At 47.8% G+C, this 18,809-nt stretch overlaps 1 protein-coding gene across 1 annotated transcript in view; it reads left to right on the forward strand.

Annotated features, from left to right (window-relative positions):
• The window catches only part of LOC137411496 (DEP domain-containing protein 1B-like), a 140,070-nt gene extending 132,703 nt beyond the window's left edge, over positions 1–7,367 (forward strand). Inside the window, exon 12 of the mRNA XM_068096837.2 lies at positions 5,220–7,367. Coding sequence (XP_067952938.1) covers positions 5,220–5,232 — 13 coding nt within the window. The 3' untranslated portion in view covers positions 5,233–7,367. The remainder of the gene's footprint in view (positions 1–5,219) is intronic.
• The last annotated feature ends 11,442 nt before the right edge of the window (positions 7,368–18,809 follow it).

Here is an 18,809-nt window from a genome sequence, read left to right on the forward strand (position 1 = left end):
GAGGTACCCGTGCTACGCACGGGTGGGAGGCCAGCAGCAAACAGACAATGCAGAAACGGCGAATGCTAAAGCATGAAACCAAAAAATTCCACATTACTGTTTCACCTTCAGTCACACGTCAGACATGGACAGCAAGTTAGTGAAGGACTTCCATGAAAAACGTACCCGTTGGCAAACAAACGGGTTTCAGTTGTTCCATGCCCAGTCAATAGCGAATCTGCATATGGCGATCCACAACTTCACGTTTAGAAAGTAGAAACCGTCACGGCATTTCGTCATTCACTTGAACTCGATATCTCTTTTTTCATTCCAAACAGCATAACTCCAATCACAAATGAAATAACATTAATATAAAAAAATTAACTTTTAACAACGTTCGTGACATTAACAAATATTTAAATCCTGATGTGAAGTTCCGTACGGTTGGGTGAACACAATTACGAATTCAAAATCGTAATTGTATTCACTCAATTCAAATCATCAATTCATACTTTAACAAAACGATAACACGATTAACGTTTAACAATTTAATATTACGATTGAATGACGGTTGTATTGGGATATTATCAAACCCGCGCATTGCTGTCGACTTCCGGATTCATGGCAGGTTCATAATTGGCATCAAAATCTAAACAGTATTTGTAGAATTTCAATAAAAACCACATCACTGTTCATATCGGTAAATATTATTCCATCGTGTTTGGAAAAACTGGAAAATTGGAAAAATGGGAAAAACAATAGAGCCTATTTTACTCCCAGGGGTCTCAGGAATACCCACCCAAAATATCGTTGCGATCGGTTGAGCCATTTTTGCGGTACCTTCGAACGGACAGGCGGACATTTGGTGAATTATAGTAAGATGAGGTTCGAGATAAAGTTTGAGATGAGCATTTCCAACTAATCGAAAACAAAATAAATCATATATATATATATATATATATATATATATATATATATATATATATATATATATATATATATATATATATATATATATATATATATATATATATATATATATATATATATATATATATATATATAGCAGAGTTTCCCCCTCCATAACACTTTATTCTATAGAGTTTCTTCTGCCATAGAATAGTACAAATGGTACAGTTGGAAAGGTAATAATCCATTTACTTGGTTGTAAAGCAAATAATTGATTAACTTGGAACAAAAATTTGTTCATTTAATCACAAAATTTGCCCTTTTTAAAAAGACTGTTTCCAGAATTTAGGACAACGATGAAGAGAAAGAAGAAGAAGAAGAAGAAGCAGGATCTTGAATTTTGCTGCATCAGTTCCAACAGTAATATTTATTATTTGCCGACAGCAGGAATCCTTTAGAAGGGACCTTTAGAAGGGGCAGGAGAAAACAAAATTAAATACAGTAATACTTCTTGAAGCAATATAAGAATATATATATTTTTAAATTACACAGAAGGAGCACACAAATAACAACAACAACAACAACAACAAGAACAATAATTAAGTGTTATAAAAGATTGTTTTCACGTTTGTCACTTCATTTTACATCCTCATTGAGATCGCCATGCAATATGTTTGTGAACTACAACGTGCCCTCTTTTGATTAAACTCGTCAGTGAAGCAATGGAAGGCATGCCTAGTAATAATAATAATAATAGCAAATGATAAGCAAAGCTGGAGATTTTATTTAACTTTTAATCATATCAGAACTATTCACAGGGTACAAGACATTTGTCCATCACTCAATGGAGCACTGCTCTCTTCTATGGGCTGGCACTCCAGCATCACTTCTGTCTCTTCTAGATTCTGTGCAATCTGAAACTCTCAATATTATTGGAATATCCTGTGATGATCTAGAAGCACATGGCATGTTGCTCTCTCATCAGAGGCAGGTCGGTGACCTTGATATTTTACCGCCTCTCCTCTGGTACCGCAGCTTGATATTTTACCACAGCTACCGCTGCTCTCAAAGCCCTCCAACGCCTCCCCCAACCACTTTTCCCAGCAACTTCAGGATTTTTTTTTTTTTTTTTTGTATACTGAATCGAGGCTCGTGAAAGAGCTAACATTAACTTCACAAACAAATCAACCAGACAAACAAAATACACAAAAAGAGGGAGCGGAAGACAAGATGGGGAGAAAAGGGGAAGCACACACACACAACATCCGAGAGCAGGGAGATGTGTGGAAGGGAGAGGGCCCGGGGGGAGGAGGCGTGGGAAGGGGAGGGGGGGAGGGAGAAGTATAAAGCACAAGGACACCAAGGACTTCCAGGACAAAAGTTGGTATTTCAAAAAGTGGAATTGGGGTGAAATTAGCGGGGGTAGAAAAGATCAAGGTTTTGGATGGGGGAAGATAAGAGATGGTGGTGAACAGCTGTTTTAAAGACTTGGAGGGTGGAGTGGGATTGAAGAGAGTGAGGGAGTGAGGATGCATGTGCTCTTCCAGTAACTCCCCTCCACCTTGTTCAACTTTCGAAATCCAGGCTGACCGCACACCTCAACCCTCTTGTTCCTCGCTCCCCTTCAATGCATCAAGCAGGCAGTGCGTCACATGTAAAAAAAAAAAAAAAAAAAGTTTGTTTTTTCACTTTAATTTCTTTTCTCATGTAATTACACAATTATCTGTAGAATTTGTGTGGACTGTATGAGTGCTGGAAGAATAGCGTTCATTCGTGTGAATAATTCTTACATATCAGATGACTTCAAGAAAAGCTCTTTTTACTTTAGTCCAGTGATTCCTTTTTAGTTATTATGGAAATAGGTTGAAAGGGAAAGTAAAAAAAATAAAAATAAAAATACTGTTTCGGACTCGAAACGCATTTCAATGGCATCGGTGAACTCCCGACTCCTCCTGATGAGAAAATGTTTGACGCAGGCTGGAAACTACATAGACAATTATACCGTCATCTTTGCTGAGTTTCGCTTCGTGGTCTGGGAAGAGGCAATTTTGAATGAATAAACGATTTGACCCCACGTCATACTTGCAAACAAAACGGCAGTCTAATGTCAACAGATGATTTCCAAGATTATCTTCTGGCCAGGCTGGATGTCATTGCCATAAGAGATGCAATTCTCACCGTTTCCATTAGCGGCACACGTGTAGTACAAGCTGAGGTTTTTGTATCCTTGATGCGTGCATGCAAGTTTGAAATGCAGATACGGACTCGAGGAAACCACAGAAGAACCGCAAAGCGAAGGCTAATAAAGTTCGCAAATGGTGAAGTGGCCTCGAGAATTCGTGCAACTCGAGATTTTGAGCGAAATGGTCGCACTGCAATCGTCAAAATGTTTTCATTGATAAATCAAAAGGAAAATGCTTTTTGTGTTGTCATTTTGTTTTGTCTTGTTAGTCTTGCCAGGAAGGGTTGCAAGACTATTGTAATGCCCCCGTCTGTATGTGTCTGTGTCCTCGTCTGTATATTTTTGGTTTAAAATTATTTTTCTCTGCAACATTTTTCTCATGAGATGGTGGTAGACTGAGCTCTCACACGAGCCTCGATCTTGTATACAGTACAAAAAAAAAAACCGATTGTGTGATCGATGCGAAACTTTAACATAGGAGGGATGCCCCGTGGAGACTGTTTTATTGATTAATCTGACATCATAAGTCACATGATATGGCAACTGTATTGGATTAAAGGTAAAAAAAAATGGAACTCCAAAACTGGAACTCTTCTCCAAAACTGCTCAACAAAAAAAAATGAAACTTGGCATATGTCATCAACTCCCCATGCAATATATAGGGTGATAACGATGACATCATCTGTGAAGTGCTACACCAGCCATAATTGGTTGAATCAGTCCTTATCACAAAAATCTGAAACATCGTATATCTGATCTACGACCCGATATGAATGAAGAATTAAATTTATGACGTAATTTGTCACGTGGTCCTGTGGCCATATTGGATTGAAAATAACGTTTAAAAAAACTTTTATCCAGAACCGCAGGTCAGATCAATGCGAAACTTCATTCATATATATTATTGACTCACCATGGGGAATATAGTTTGAATTTTTTTTTCATACTCACCTTCATTGACACAATTCTAACTTTAATCTGCACAAAAGTGGTCATCAAATATCCTAATAACTAATAAAGCTACGGATAATGACTGTATGTGACGTAATAGGGTGCATGGATGATACGGGTATATGGGACATAATAGTAGTGTTCAGGTAACGATGGTATTTTTGTTCAGAATAAGCGTGTGAGGCGAGACTATGCGCTCTACCGAGTACCGTTCTACTTCCTTACGCAGATGTGGAGTGCAGCCTCACATGCACATTTTTCTTATGAGGGAATTTATTTCTGTGTAGTTTCTTCTTTGAAACAACTTTAGTAGCATATACCGTAAAGCACAAGGTACCTAGATCGAAAACGTACACTCTCATAACGGTGGATTACAAAATAATGAGTCGTCAAGCTCTTCAGCTATCTTTTGCTTCAGGAAACCACCATTAATATCAGGCAGCACTTTTCATGTGAATGTCAACTACGCAGAATGCATTTGGTTCTTGTAACTCTTGACCACTTCTTTTTAGTTTTGTGTTGTTGTTTTTTGGAATGAAATGTCAAACAAATTTGAATTTGCTGACTTCAAGCGTTTCTCATTTTCGCGGTATTTGTTCCATGTACTTTTCTAAAGACCACAAGCAGGTCCCTGCACGGATGTGGTCGACACCACAAGGTGTTAGGAATTTAACAAAACCCACACTGCGGTATTCCTGGAAAACAATAAAGTTCGCGTTTAAAAGGATGTTTCTGTTGAGCAAAATGTGCCACGTCGATTGAATGACGTACAATTGTTCAGCTCGAATAATTCAAACGTCAGTGGTTCGATTACATCAGATTTTTAGGTTTTATAGGAGCTGGCGATGTTTTTGCTGACCCTGCGGTTACATAGGGTATCCATTTGCAGTGAACACATTTCATCATTCGGTCAACATTTCATCACACATGTTTCCTTGTCATAGAGGATTCCATAAGTATGTTATGTTACTTCAACTTAGAAATCCTTGTACTTAAGTTGTATCACTGTTTCTCAGTCATAAACCTGCTGGTGCAATAAATTGTTCTCTATTTTTGTGGTTGTGTTGTTGCATATTCCTTTAGTATTCTAACCTAGTTTTCGCAAATGACTATTTGTTTGAAAGGACGATTTGGAGGTAGTACACTGTCTTTGAGTGGTCCTGCTTGGGTTAATTTCTGGCTGATTGCTGTTTCACAGGCAGCCCAGATAACACAACACCGTTGGGCCAACGTTGGAGCAACGTCAGCACTTACGTTGGACCAACTTCAAAAACTATAGCCCAGCTTACATCGGCCCGACGAAGTTAAGTCCCAGGCGACTATATGAGGGCCGACCTTTGAAGGGAGGGTGGCACAACGTTGGAATGAAGTGCAATACCCAAAGGTATTGCATCACCAAGAGGCCCGTCGCTCGGATGGATGTCAAACTGGGCCTCCCATCTGCCTGCATTAGTTGGTAGATGTTAAAGATCCTTCGGTATCCTTTGTGAAAAGTAAGTGAGCTTTCGCCGGCACCCTGGACAAGTTTCAATTTCTGCTCCACCTCTCTCACCGACTTGCACAGAGCAAGAACGCGGAGTGTACCAATACCACTAACCTGAGTTGCAGGAGGTCTTTGTCTTGCAATAGACTGGTAGGTAGTTGTGTATGTGTGCCATATATCGGTTTTGTTCCTGTCTTTCAGTGGTGAAGAATCTTAAAAATTCTGTGATCCAGATCTGGATCCGAATTTTCACCAAAATCTAATCAATTCTTCCTTGTCACACACCCAACCTGTCCACCAACTTTTGTCCAAATCCGTCCATTACTGATAAAATTTGATTTACGTAGTTTATTGTCGAGAGCTCAATGGAGTACTGCACTCCACTATGGGCTGGCACCCCAGCATTGCATCTATGTCTCCTGAATTCTGTGGAATCTAAAGCTAACATCATTGGAATCTTTCACGATGAGGCCGAAACGCAAGGATTGTAGGAAGGTCGATGTGAAGGCACATGAAGACAAATTATTCTTGTGTAACGAACAGGTAGGACTTTGAAGGTGGGATATTCAAGCATGATTGGTGAGTTGGAGGTTACAGTATTGCCCAAATTTTCTCATGTCCAAATGAATGGTGCGTACTCTCAATGTCACAGTTGGATTATTACAACTCTGTTATCGAATTTGCCTGCCTCGTTCACTAAACCCCTCCAGAACGTGAGGGCCAAGCTGGTCGTTCAAATTTGATCACATGAACCTAATCCTCAAACACTTCAATAGTTTGCAGTTCACCAGCTGATAGACTTAGAAATATTGAAGATAACTGTTAAAGACAAACATAAATGAGCTCCTGCCTATTATTTGTGACAGAATCCCAACTTGCACCTCCACAAAAAGTCTCGAGTGAAACAACCAAACAGCAAACTTCTGGAAGTTCCTCATTAGAATGATTTTGTGATTGAGCATTTTCCCATATATTTAAGGGCTGGCCGAGAGGTATGCAAACTCGATGGCCTATGCCCGAAAGGATGCCCTAGAGGTATGCAAACTAGATGGCCTAAGCCCGAAAGGATGCCCTAGAGCAGGAGTTCTTAACCTGTGGTCCATGGACTCCTTTGGGGTCCGTGGATGGGCTTCAGGGGGTCCGTGAACCAAGCAGAAATGTGCAGACACTTGGAAACACTGCAGAACTCTTTCGATGGTTACTTCTGCTCAGATGACCTTTGTATACAGAGTCGAGGCTCGTGAAAGAGCTAACATTTACCATTAACATTAACCTTAAAACATTAACATTAACCTTAACATTACGGTAACATTAAATTAACATTAAGATAACATTAACAACCTTAAAGTTGAAACGTGGATTCATAATCCTTTCTTTGCTGATATAAACTGTATTAATGATGCAGACCTTGCCAAAGATGACCTCATTGACCTGAGCACAAAGGAAATGATACGACATGAGTTCAACTCAAAGAGTCTTGGAGAATTTTGGTGTTCCTTGTCACAAGCCTACCCTCGTCTGGCAAAGCGAGCTGTGGGAGCTATGATTCCGTTTGCAATCGCATATCTTTGCGAGTCAGGATTTTCAGCACTTGTTACCATCAAAACGAAAAGTTGAAATCGATTGGATGTCAAACATGACATGCGTGTTGCCTTGTCAAAGACCACTCCCCAATTTCATCTTATTGAAACCAAACAACAGTCTTCTCACTGAAATGTACTTTTGAGCAGAATTGAAGTTTATTTTTTGTTTAAATTGCACAATTTGGATATATTTCATTTTATTCAGGGAATGGCCATTGATTTTTGCATAAAAAAAGTGAGATATTCTTTGTAAAGATTGTTTTTTATTGTGATTATGACAGAATGTGAAGGAAATAATTTTCCTATGCAATAAAATTTATTCATTGCAGGCAACATTTTGTTTATGTGCTTATCTGCATTTTTCTGGAGAGGGGTCCATAGCTTTCACCAGATTCTCAAAAGGGTTCATGACTCAAAAAAGGAAAAGAACCCCTGTGCCAAACCAACACATCCGTGAAACAAACACATACGCCAAACCAACAGGTCCGCCAAACCAACACATTCGCCAAACCAACACATGCGCCAAACTAACACATGCGCCAAACCAACACATTCACCAAACCAACACATGCGCCAAACAAACACATGCGCCAAACCAACACATTCACCAAACCAACACATTCGCCAAACGAACACATGCGCCAAACCAACACATTCACCAAACTAACACATGCGCCAAATCAACACATTCGCCAAACTAACACATGCACTAAACCAACACATTCGCCAAACTAACACGTGCGCCAAATCAACACATTCGCGAAACGAACACATGCACCAAACCAACACATTCGCCAAACTAACACATGCACTTAATCAACACATTCGCCAAACTAACACATGCGCCAAAGCAACACATGCGCCAAATCAACACATTCGCCAAACCAACACATGCGCCAAACTAAGACATTCGCCAAACTAACACATGTGCCAAACCAACACATTCGCCAAACTAACACATGCGCTAAACCAACACATGCGCCAAACCAACACATTCACCAAACCAACACATGCACCAAACCAAGACATGCGCCAAACCAACACATTCGCCAAACTAACACATGCGCCAAACCAACACATGCACCAAACCAAGACATGCGCCAAACCAACACATTCGCCAAACTAACACATGTGCCAAACCAAAACATGCGCCAAACTAACACATGCGCCAAATCAAGACATTCGCCAAACTAACACATGTGCCAAACCAACACATTCGCCAAACCAACACATACGCCAAACCAACACATTCACCAAACCAACACATTCGCCAAACTAACACATGCGCCAAACCAACACATTTGCCAAACTAATGCATGTGCCAAACCAACACATCCGCGAAACTAACACAAGTGCCAAACCAACACATTCGCCAAATTAATACATGTGCCAAACCAACACATTCGCCAAACCAACACATTCGCCAAACTAACACATGTGCCAAACCAACACATTCACCAAACCAACACATTCGCCAAACGAACACATTCGCCAAACTAACACATGCGACAAACCAACACATTCGCCAAACTAACACATTCGCCAAACTAACACACGCACCAAACCAACACATTCGCCAAATTAATACACGTGCCAAACCAACACATTCGCCAAACTAACCCATATGCCAAACTAACACATGTGCCAAACCAACACATTCGCCAAACCAACACATTCACCAAACCAACACATACGCCAAACCAACACATTCACCAAACCAACACATTCGCCAAACTAACACATGCGCCAAACCAACACATTTGCCAAACTAATACATGTGCCAAACCAACACATTCGCCAAACTAACACATGTGCCAACCCAACACATCCGCCAAACCAACGCATCCGCCAAACCAACACATTCGCCAAACTAACACGTGCGCCAAACCAACACATTCGCCAAACTAATACATCGGCGAAACCAACACATTCGCCAAACTAATACATCGGCGAAACCAACACATTCGCCAAACTAACACATCCGCCAAACCAACACATTCGCCAAACTAACACGTGCGCCAAACCAACACATTCGCCAAACTAATACATCGGCGAAACCAACACATTCGCCAAACTAACACGTGCGCCAAACCAACACATTCGCCAAACTAATACATCGGCGAAACCAACACATTCGCCAAACTAACACATGCACCAAACCAACAAATTCGCCAAACTAACACATGCGCCAAACCAACACATTCGCCAAACCAACACATTCACCAAATTAACACATGCGCCAAACCAACACATTCGCCCAACTAACACATGTGCCAAACCACCACATTCACCAAAATAACACATGTGCCAAACCAACACAATCGCCAAACTAACACATGTGCCAAACCAATACATTCGCCAAACTCACATTCGCCAAACGAACACATGCGCTAAACCAACACATGCACCAAACCAACACATGTGCCAAACCAACACATTCGCCAAACTAACACATGCGCTCAACCAACACATGCGCCAAACCAACACATTCACCAAACGAACACATGTGCCAAACCAACACATGCGCCAAACCAACACATGTGCCAAACCAAGACATGCGCCAAAACAACGCATTCGCCAAACTAACACATGTGCCAAACCAACACATCCGCCAAACTAACACATTCACCAAACCAACACATTCGCCAAACGAATACATCTGCCAAACCAACACATTCGCCAAACTAACACATTCGCCAAACTAACACATGCACCAAACCAACACATGCACCAAACTAACACATGCGCCAAATCAAGACATTCGCCAAACTTACACATGTGCCAAACCAACACATTCGCCAAACTAACACATGCGCCAAACCAAAACATGAGCGCATGAGATGCATGAGCTGTGAGCGCACAATGCACCGCGACGACATATTTTAGAATTTCCATCCACGACACGTTTTATTATTATCGTCAAAAACAAGGTTTCGGTGCTCAAATTAACTAAACTAGGGCATGCCCGTACTATATCTATATCTAAAATTATATCCCCCCCTCTATTTACATGAAATGGTTTGGTCCATGAAATGTTTTGGTCCATTCGCAACGCCAAAGCGAACGGCGAACGGCTTGCGAGTACAGTGACAATCCCCCCGGGGTTTTTATTAGTTTTAAAACGGAGCTTGGCAACCGCTGGCGTTCTTTAGCCGGCAGCTTCGCCCGCCCGAACGCCGTTACAGTACCTTCGACCGCGAGTTGCTCGGACTTCACTTGGCGGTCAGGCACTTCCGCCATCTGCTCGTGCGAGTACAGTGACAATCCCCCCCCCCCCCCCCCCTCTATTTACATGAAATGGTTTTTATTAGTTTTAAAACATAGTTTAACGCCAACATAGCGCCAACATAGTTTGCAAACGTGAAATAAATGAATACGCTCTCAAATGTGCCATCCGAGGCAGAGTGTGTCCGCCACGTTCGGCACACGCGATAGTTCGCTGCTCTCTGATTGGTTGAATCGTTTTTTGGACATAGCTCGGTAAGTAATTGTCCGATTAATATGAAACCTTGAAAAGGCACATCCTCGGGTCCCCAGCAATATACCTGGCAAGTTGCAAGTATATCGGACCCGTGGTTGTCGAGAAACAGCGGTCACAGACAAACAAACAAACGTACAAACGTACAAACGTACAAACGTACAAACAAACACACAGAGATTACTGGAATTATAGATAGATATTAGAACTAGATGTGGATACATATATAAGCTAACACAATACATTAGTTTCAGAACGATATAAACTTACCTTCGTCAAAATCAGTGAATGGTTTTGACAACCAAAACTTGCGGCAATAAATTCACCTACTTCTCGAAGTCGGAAAATAAAGGTTGGAAGACGAAGTCAAAGGGGAAAATCTGATCTACGTCATAAGTATTTCCGGTTCATCTAAGAAATACAAATACGATCTCTGCAGCGATAATAATGGAGGGCTGTGCAGACAGCCGAGGTCGCTGGCAGACCGGGTATTGGTGCCACAGCGACGCGCCACTCAGCATCCGATAGTCACGTATCTACTATAATATATTATATAGTCTAGACTTCTAGTCGACTGGACCAGGTACGTCGGTCCGACTGGCAGGGACGTACTGAAATCGGTGTACCTGGCTTAAATAAAGTCGGTGTCGATGGCGGAAAACTGAAATCGGTGTCCCTGGCTTAAATGAAGTCGGTTTAGCTGGTGGAAAAAAGAAGTCGGTGTAGCTGGCGTAAATGATGAGCGGTTTCAAAATCAAAATCCGTTCTGTACAGTACTGTATTGTAATTTATTGATTTTAATCACCAGGTGAAAATAATTTATCGGTCGCGCCGGACTGCGCCAAACCTCTCCAGAGCAAGACTCTCCAGAGCAAGATCACGTGAGCAAGATGGCGGATCATGGAAGGGACAAGATGGCGGATCATGGAAGCGACATTTCAAATGACATGAAAATTTTTTTCAAGCGAATGGGGAAATTGTTATTTTTTTTTTTTGTGAAATTTGAAATGAAAGTGACATTTTGAATGGATTTACATATACATGCAATTGGCATAGAGGTTTTTTTTTTTTTTTTTTTTTTGGTATACAAGATCGAGGCTCGTGAAAGAGCTAAAACCTGAGAAGGAGGTGACGTAACCGGCGGCCAAACCGCGGCGCCGAGGTTATAATCCTTTGCACCTGTCGGTCACATGACCACCAAAGCGTGCCTCGCCTGAGAAGGAGATTCTGTTTGCTTACGTCTGTTTGCTTACGTTTGCTTACGGAGAAGGTTTGCTTACGAAGCTCTACTAGTACCCGACTGCAAAGCCGCAATGAGCCGGCAAAGCCAAAGCCTCTTGCCACTATTTTACCCATCACTATGGCATCAGTAGGTTAGGTAGTTGGTAGTCAGTAGGTGTAGTAGGTACCGTACCTATTTCAAAATGACACTTGTAGCGACCCATGGGTCCCCCAAAGCTCGAGACCAGCAACAGAATCTCCTGGCCCAAGCCGGTGTCATAACCGGCGGCCAAACCGCGGCGCCGAGGTTATAATCCTTTGCACCTGTCGGTCACATGACCACCAAAGCGTGCCTCGCCTGAGAGGCGTGGCTTTGGTTCTGATGTATGCTTTTTGGCTTGGATATATATATGTATATATATATTGTTACAGACACGACTTTGATGTTAGGGTGGGCCGAGCGGAATGGCCGCCGTGTCCGCACAAGTTACCCGATTATACTCGAACGTTGACTAAATCGCGCTATGCTAAATCAATGATGGAAAAGACACAACGGCTGGATTAAAATGACACGACACCAAGGGGTTCAGTTCTCAAGACCTCCGGAGGAGGTTATATTAGGGCGGAAGGTCAGATTACAACGACAAGAGGGACAGCATAGGAAGACAGGCACTTAGACACACTCTTATAATAGCCCCGACAGACGACAGATAAACAGGACAAAAACTGACTCACACGGGGATTGATGGCAAGGAAAGCGGGCCGTCGATGGCTCAAGGTGCACCGTTCTCGGAGGGGGTGCACCGTTCTCGGAGGTACTGCAATACCGGGTCGATGCGTGGAGCTCGCTCAGCGCTTGGAGGTCGCGACTTGTCTTCTTCAGTCGGGGGCGCATCTCTCGTCACGTCCGGTAAGTGGCCGCGTATATCCGGCGGGGAGTGACACGCCCTCGGCTCGTTAGCTCCGCCCCAGATGGAATCGGCCCGTTGCTTCTCATTGGGTGCGTGCGGGGGGGTTACCGGCTCCGCCCTTGACGAGGGGCTGACAAGGAGCCCCTTCGTGGTAACCCCGTCGGAGCGCATGGTCAATGGCGGCTAACCGAGCCGGTGTGAGGACGCACACTCCCCCGCGCCGTTGTTGTAGTTGTTGTAGTTGTTGTTGTAGTTGTTGTTGTAGTTGTTGTTTGGGGAAGAAGATGGGAGGAGGTATGGGAAGGTCCTAAACTCACTACTGGTGCCATATAATCACATTCTGGTGCAACGAAGAGTCAGAATTAATGGAAACGAGTCCTTAACTGACATAGACTAAGAATAACTAGCAAGATGTCCGAAAGTTGTCTACGTGAGATGCGGTGGACCTGGGCACGACATTTAATGGGGGAAAAAGGGGAAGGTCGGTTCTACAGAGTGTTATTTACAGGCAATGGGACTAGGGAATGGGGGATTGGGGATAGTTGGGGAGTATTGGGGAAATAGGGGAGTATTTACAAGCGGATATTGAGGCCAAATGCCATATCCGCAACAATATATATGCGAACCCGATAAACGGGCTTTCAGAGTTCCCGAGATGATTATACAATAAACATCTTCTCGGACGAGTTTGTGTCTTGTCCGTCACGTCGTCCGTCTCAAGCAGGAGCGCTGCTCCTTCACTGGTGACCCCGAGTTTACGACATGCGATGGACACGGCAGTGTCCCTCAAACTGCCCACTTTCTGGGAAGCACATGCTGCCGTCTGGTTCGCTCAGGCGGACTCACAGTTCGCCCTGCGTGGCATTACGGAGGACACCACGAAATACCATTACGTGGTCGCCGCGCTCGGCTCCGTGACCGCCGCCCGCTGCCTGAGCCTCCTCCAGAGCCCGCCCGCCGACGGCAAGTACGACGCCATCAAGGCACTTCTTCTGGGCGCTTTCACCCTCTCCCCGGCTGAACGCGCACGACGCCTGCTCGACCTTCCTGAGCTCGGCGATACGCGCCTGTCCGAACGTATCGACTACATGCTTGAGTTGCTCGGCGAGCACCCCTCGGATTTCCTTTTCCAAGAGCTTTTTCTCCGCCAGCTCCCGGCCCAGGTCCGGGTCGCTCTGGCAAGCACGACCATCACGAACCCCCGCGACCTCGCCAGGGAGGCCGACAAGATCGATTCGGCAAGCCAGCTCGTCGGAGCGGCGAGCCAGCTCGTCGGGGTGGCTGCCGGGAGCCCGCCCGCCGCCCAGTCCGCGCCCGCGGCGCAGTTTCCCGCCCGACGCCCTCGACGCAGCTTCCTTCCCGGAGGCCGCCGGCCGGCGCGACTGGCAGCGGCGACGCCGCGTCACCCCGTCCCGGCGCGTCGACCGGAGCCCCCGCCAGACCTGGCCTGGTGTTATTTCCACGCCAGATTCGGGCGGCAGGCCCGATCATGTCGACCCCCGTGCACATTCGGCAAGTCGGGAAACGGTCGGGCCGGCGCTCACTACCAGCCATGAGCGCCGGCCGTTCCGGAAACCTGCTATTCACCGCGGACCAAGCGTCGGGGCGGCCTTTTCTCTGCGACACTGGCGCTCAGCTGAGCGTCATTCCCACTTCGGCAGAGGACAGGCAGGCCGCCATTTGCGGCCCCTCCTTAATCGCAGCCAACGGCTCCGCCATCCGCACCTTCGGCCCACGCACCGTCGCCCTCCGCTTCGGCAGCCAGCTCTTTCGCTGGGAGTTCGTGACGGCGGACGTCCCCATGGCTTTGCTTGCGGCCAATTTCCTTTGCGCCCATGGGCTGCTGGTCGACGTTAAACGTCAGCGTCTCGTCAACGCCGAAACTTTCAGCTCGCTGGCATGTGCCTTGAGCCGTTCCGCGCCCACCGAGCTTTCCTGCGTCCTCCCGTTGGCAGACGACTTCGCGCGTCTCCTCGCGTTGTTCCCGGCCCTCACGCGACCGACGTTTTCGGCCGTCGTGGTGCGTCACGGCATCGAGCATCACATTCCCACTACGGGCCCGCCGGTGTACGCCCGAGCTCGCCGTCTCGACCCAGCCAAACTCGCCGTCGCCAAGGCCGAGTTCGCCGCGCTGGAGCGCCTCGGCATCGTGTGGCGCTCCGACAGCGCCTGGGCCTCGCCGCTGCACATCGTCCCGAAGCCGGTGGGCGGATGGCGGCCATGCGGCGACTACCGCCGCCTCAACGATGCCACTACCCCCGACAGGTACCCCGTCCCGCACATCCAAGATTTTTCCGCCCGGTTGGCGGGCGGACCATTTTTTCAAAAGTGGACCTGATTCGGGGGTACCACCAGGTGCCCGTCTGCCCGGCCGACATACCGAAGACGGCCGTTATTGCACCTTTCGGCCTCTTTGAATTCCTCCGGATGCCCTTCAGCCTCAAAAATGCGGCACAGGCGTTCCAGCGCCTGATGGACGGCGTACTGCGCGACTTGCCGTTCCTCTTTACATACCTGGACGACATCCTCGTCGCCAGCACGTCCAGAGCCGAGCACCTCCTCCACCTCCGGACGCTGTTCGGCCGCCTCAGCGAGCACGGCTTCATCGTCAACCCGGCCAAATGTCACTTTGGTGCGGCGACGATCGACCTTTTGGGCCACCACATCACCCGGAACGGCGCCGTACCGCTACCGGCCAAAGTCGAGGCCATCGCCGCTTTCCCGCGCCCCCGCTCCGTCAAGGTGCTGCAGGAGTTCCTCGGGATGGTGAACTTTTACCACCGCTTCGTGCCCCGAGCTGTGCAACTCATGCGGCCCTTGTACACCGCTCTCCGCGGCCAGCCGGCGAAGCGCGACGTTGTCTGGTCCACGGACATGGACGCTGCTTTCACCGGCGCGAAACGGGCCCTCGCCAACGCCACGCTGCTGGCCCACCCGGTACCCCATGCTCCCATCGCCCTCACCGCGGACGCCTCCGACTACGCCGTGGGCGCGGTTCATGAGCAATGGGTAAACGGGGCCTGGCAGCCGCTCGCGTTCTTCAGCCGGCAACTCCTGCCCAACGAGTTGAAGTACAGCACTTTCGACCGCGAGCTCCTCGGACTGTACCTGGCCGTCCGCCATTTTCGCCACCTCCTGGAGGGCCGCCCGTTCACGGCCTTTGTCGACCACAAGCCATTGATTTTCGCCATGGCCAAGGTCACGGAGCCGTGATCGGCCTGCCAGCAGCGCCACCTCTCCGCCGTGTCGGAATACACCACGGACATCCGGCACGTCGCCGGAAAGGACAACGCCGTGGCCGACTGCCTTTCTCGAGCCGGCGCCAACGCCGTCCACCTCGGCGTCGATTTCGCCCTGATGGCGATGGACCAGGCCACCGACGGCATGGTGCAGGCGCTCCGGGTGGCGGACACGGGCCTCCGCTTGGCTGACGTCCCCTTCGCGGACACGGTCCTGCTTTGTGACGTCTCCCAAGGCCGACCTCGCCCCGTTGTGCCGGTCACCTGGCGTCGCTGCATTTTTGCTTCGCTCCACGGCCTCTCACACCCGGGCCGGAAGGCGTCCCAGAGGCTGGTGTCGGCACGTTTCGTCTGGCACGGGTTGCGACTGGACGTCCGCGACTGGGCCAATGCCTGCACACCCTGCCAGCGGGCCAAGGTCCACCGTCACACCCAGGCTCCACTGGCTCCTTTCACCGTGCCCGAGCGACGTTTCGACCACGTCCACGTGGACCTGGTGGGTCCCCTGCCCCCATCGCAGGGGTTCACCCACCTGCTTACCATGGTGGACAGGACCACCAGGTGGCCGGAGGCCATGCCCCTCGCCTCCACCACCACCGCCGACGTGGCCCAGGCGTTCATCGCCACCTGGGTCGCGCGTTTCGGCGCACCGGCGGACATCTCGTCGGACCGCAGCCCACAGTTCACGTCCGAACTGTGGGGCGCGGTCGCCCGCACGTTGGGCGTTACCCTGCACCGCACCACGGCCTACCACCCCCAGGCCAACGGGTTGTGCGAGTGGTTCCACCGCTCCATGAAGGCCACACTCATGGCCGGCCTCCAGGACGACGGCTGGGCCGACCGGCTCCTGTGGGTCCTTTTGGGCTTCCGCACGGCTCCAAAGGAGGACCTCCAGGCATCCACTGCCGAGCTGGTGTACGGCTAGGCCCTCCGCGTCCCGGGCGAGTTCGTGCCCGACGCCACCAGCCCCTGGTCCACCACGCACCAGCCCATGGACTTCCAGGAGGCCGCCCAACATTTCGCCCCGGTGCCCACGTCCCGCCACGGCGACCCCCAATCCTGCGTCCCCCCAGCACTCCACACGGCGGAGTACGTCTTTGTGCGCCACGACGTGCACCGGGGGCCGCTCCGGCCACCATACGACGGACCCTTCCGGGTCCTACGACGGGACAACAAGTCCTTTGTCGTCAGCATCGGCGGCCGGGCGGACCGGATTTCGGTGGACCGCCTCAAGCCGGCCCACATGGACGTCGGCCAGCCGCCATGGCTGGCTCTCCCACCGCGGCGCGGCCGCCCCCCGTCCACTGCACCCCCCCGTCCGGCCACCCGCCACCACACCGGACCCCCCCCCCCCCCCCACGACCAGCCAGGGGTCGTTTCGGTCGGGTCATCCGGACCCCCCTCAGGTTGACCTTCCTGGACCAAGTCGATTCTGGGGGGGCATGTGTAGCGACCCATGGGTCCCCCAAAGCTCGAGACCAGCAACAGAATCTCCTGGCCCAAGCCTGTGACGTAACCGGCGGCCAAATCGCGGCGCCGAGGTTATAATCCTTTGCACCTGTCGGTCACATGACCACCAAAGCGTGCCTCGCCTGTGAGGCGTGGCTTTGGTTCTGATGTATGCTTTTTGGCTTGGATATATATACACAAAGAATTAAGTTAAGCACCCCCCCCCGTTTTTTTACAACCTCGCACATTACAAGTTTGTTGTCGTCAAAACAGTGTAATATACCCATGATATTGCTATATTTTCTGGAGAAGTGATATTATGGTCACATAAAAACATAACAATCATGCCGTTTTCAATATTTTATTCTGAATAATTTAAGGTGAAATTTTTTGGGAATTTTAGGCATATTTTCACCTCAATTTAAGTATGGAGCTATAGGTCCATCACGGACAGTGTGGATGACGTTTATGTTTTCTAACGTACAGTCATTGTTCTGAGAAGACCTCTAGCGATCTTTGCGTCAATAACGTGTGTAGGACCCACGTGATCGGATCACTGACTCAACCCTACGTCTCATAGACCCTGTAAGCCGTCGTATGCGTTGCTGTGGCAGGTTGTTCCATTCCCGATGTAATGCACGTTCCAATTCATCCAGATTGGCTATTGGAGGGACCATCTTCGCAATTTGTCGTCCCAACATGTCCCAAACGTGCTCGAGGGGGTTCAACCTGCCACAGCAACGCATACGACGGCTTACAGGGTCTATGAGACGTAGGGTTGAGTCAGTGATCCGATCACGGGGGTCCTACACACGTTATTGACGCAAAGATCGCTAGAGGTCTTCTCAGAACAATGACTGTACGTTAGAAAACATAAACGTCATCCACACTGTCCGTGATGGACCTATAGCTCCATACTTAAATTGAGGTGAAAATATGCCTAAAATTCCCAAAAAATTTCACCTTAAATTATTCAGAATAAAATATTGAAAACGGCATGATTGTTATGTTTTTATGTGACCATAATATCACTTCTCCAGAAAATATAGCAATATCATGGGTATATTACACTGTTTTGACGACAACAAACTTGTACTGTGCGAGGTTGTAAAAAAACGGGGGGGGTGCTTAACTTAATTCTTTGTGTATATATGCGAACCCGATAAACGGGCTTTCAGAGTTCCCGAGATGATTATACAATAAACATCTTCTTGGACGAGTTTGTGTCTTGTCCGTCACTTCGTCCGTCTCAAGCAGGAGCGCTGCTCCTTCACACTCTGCATTCTGGATGAGATTAAAATTGATAAAATTTACTTCTTGATTAATTCGGTGAATTCCGTCTCAACTTCGGATATTTCCGGCCATGAAAAACTATCCCCTACGGCCGCGAGATTTGTAAAAAATAATTCTTCGTCAATTTTAGA

The sequence above is a fragment of the Myxine glutinosa genome, chromosome 1, assembly GCF_964187855.1.
Source record: "Myxine glutinosa chromosome 1, kmMyxGlut1.1, whole genome shotgun sequence".
Lineage (NCBI taxonomy): Eukaryota > Metazoa > Chordata > Myxini > Myxiniformes > Myxinidae > Myxine > Myxine glutinosa.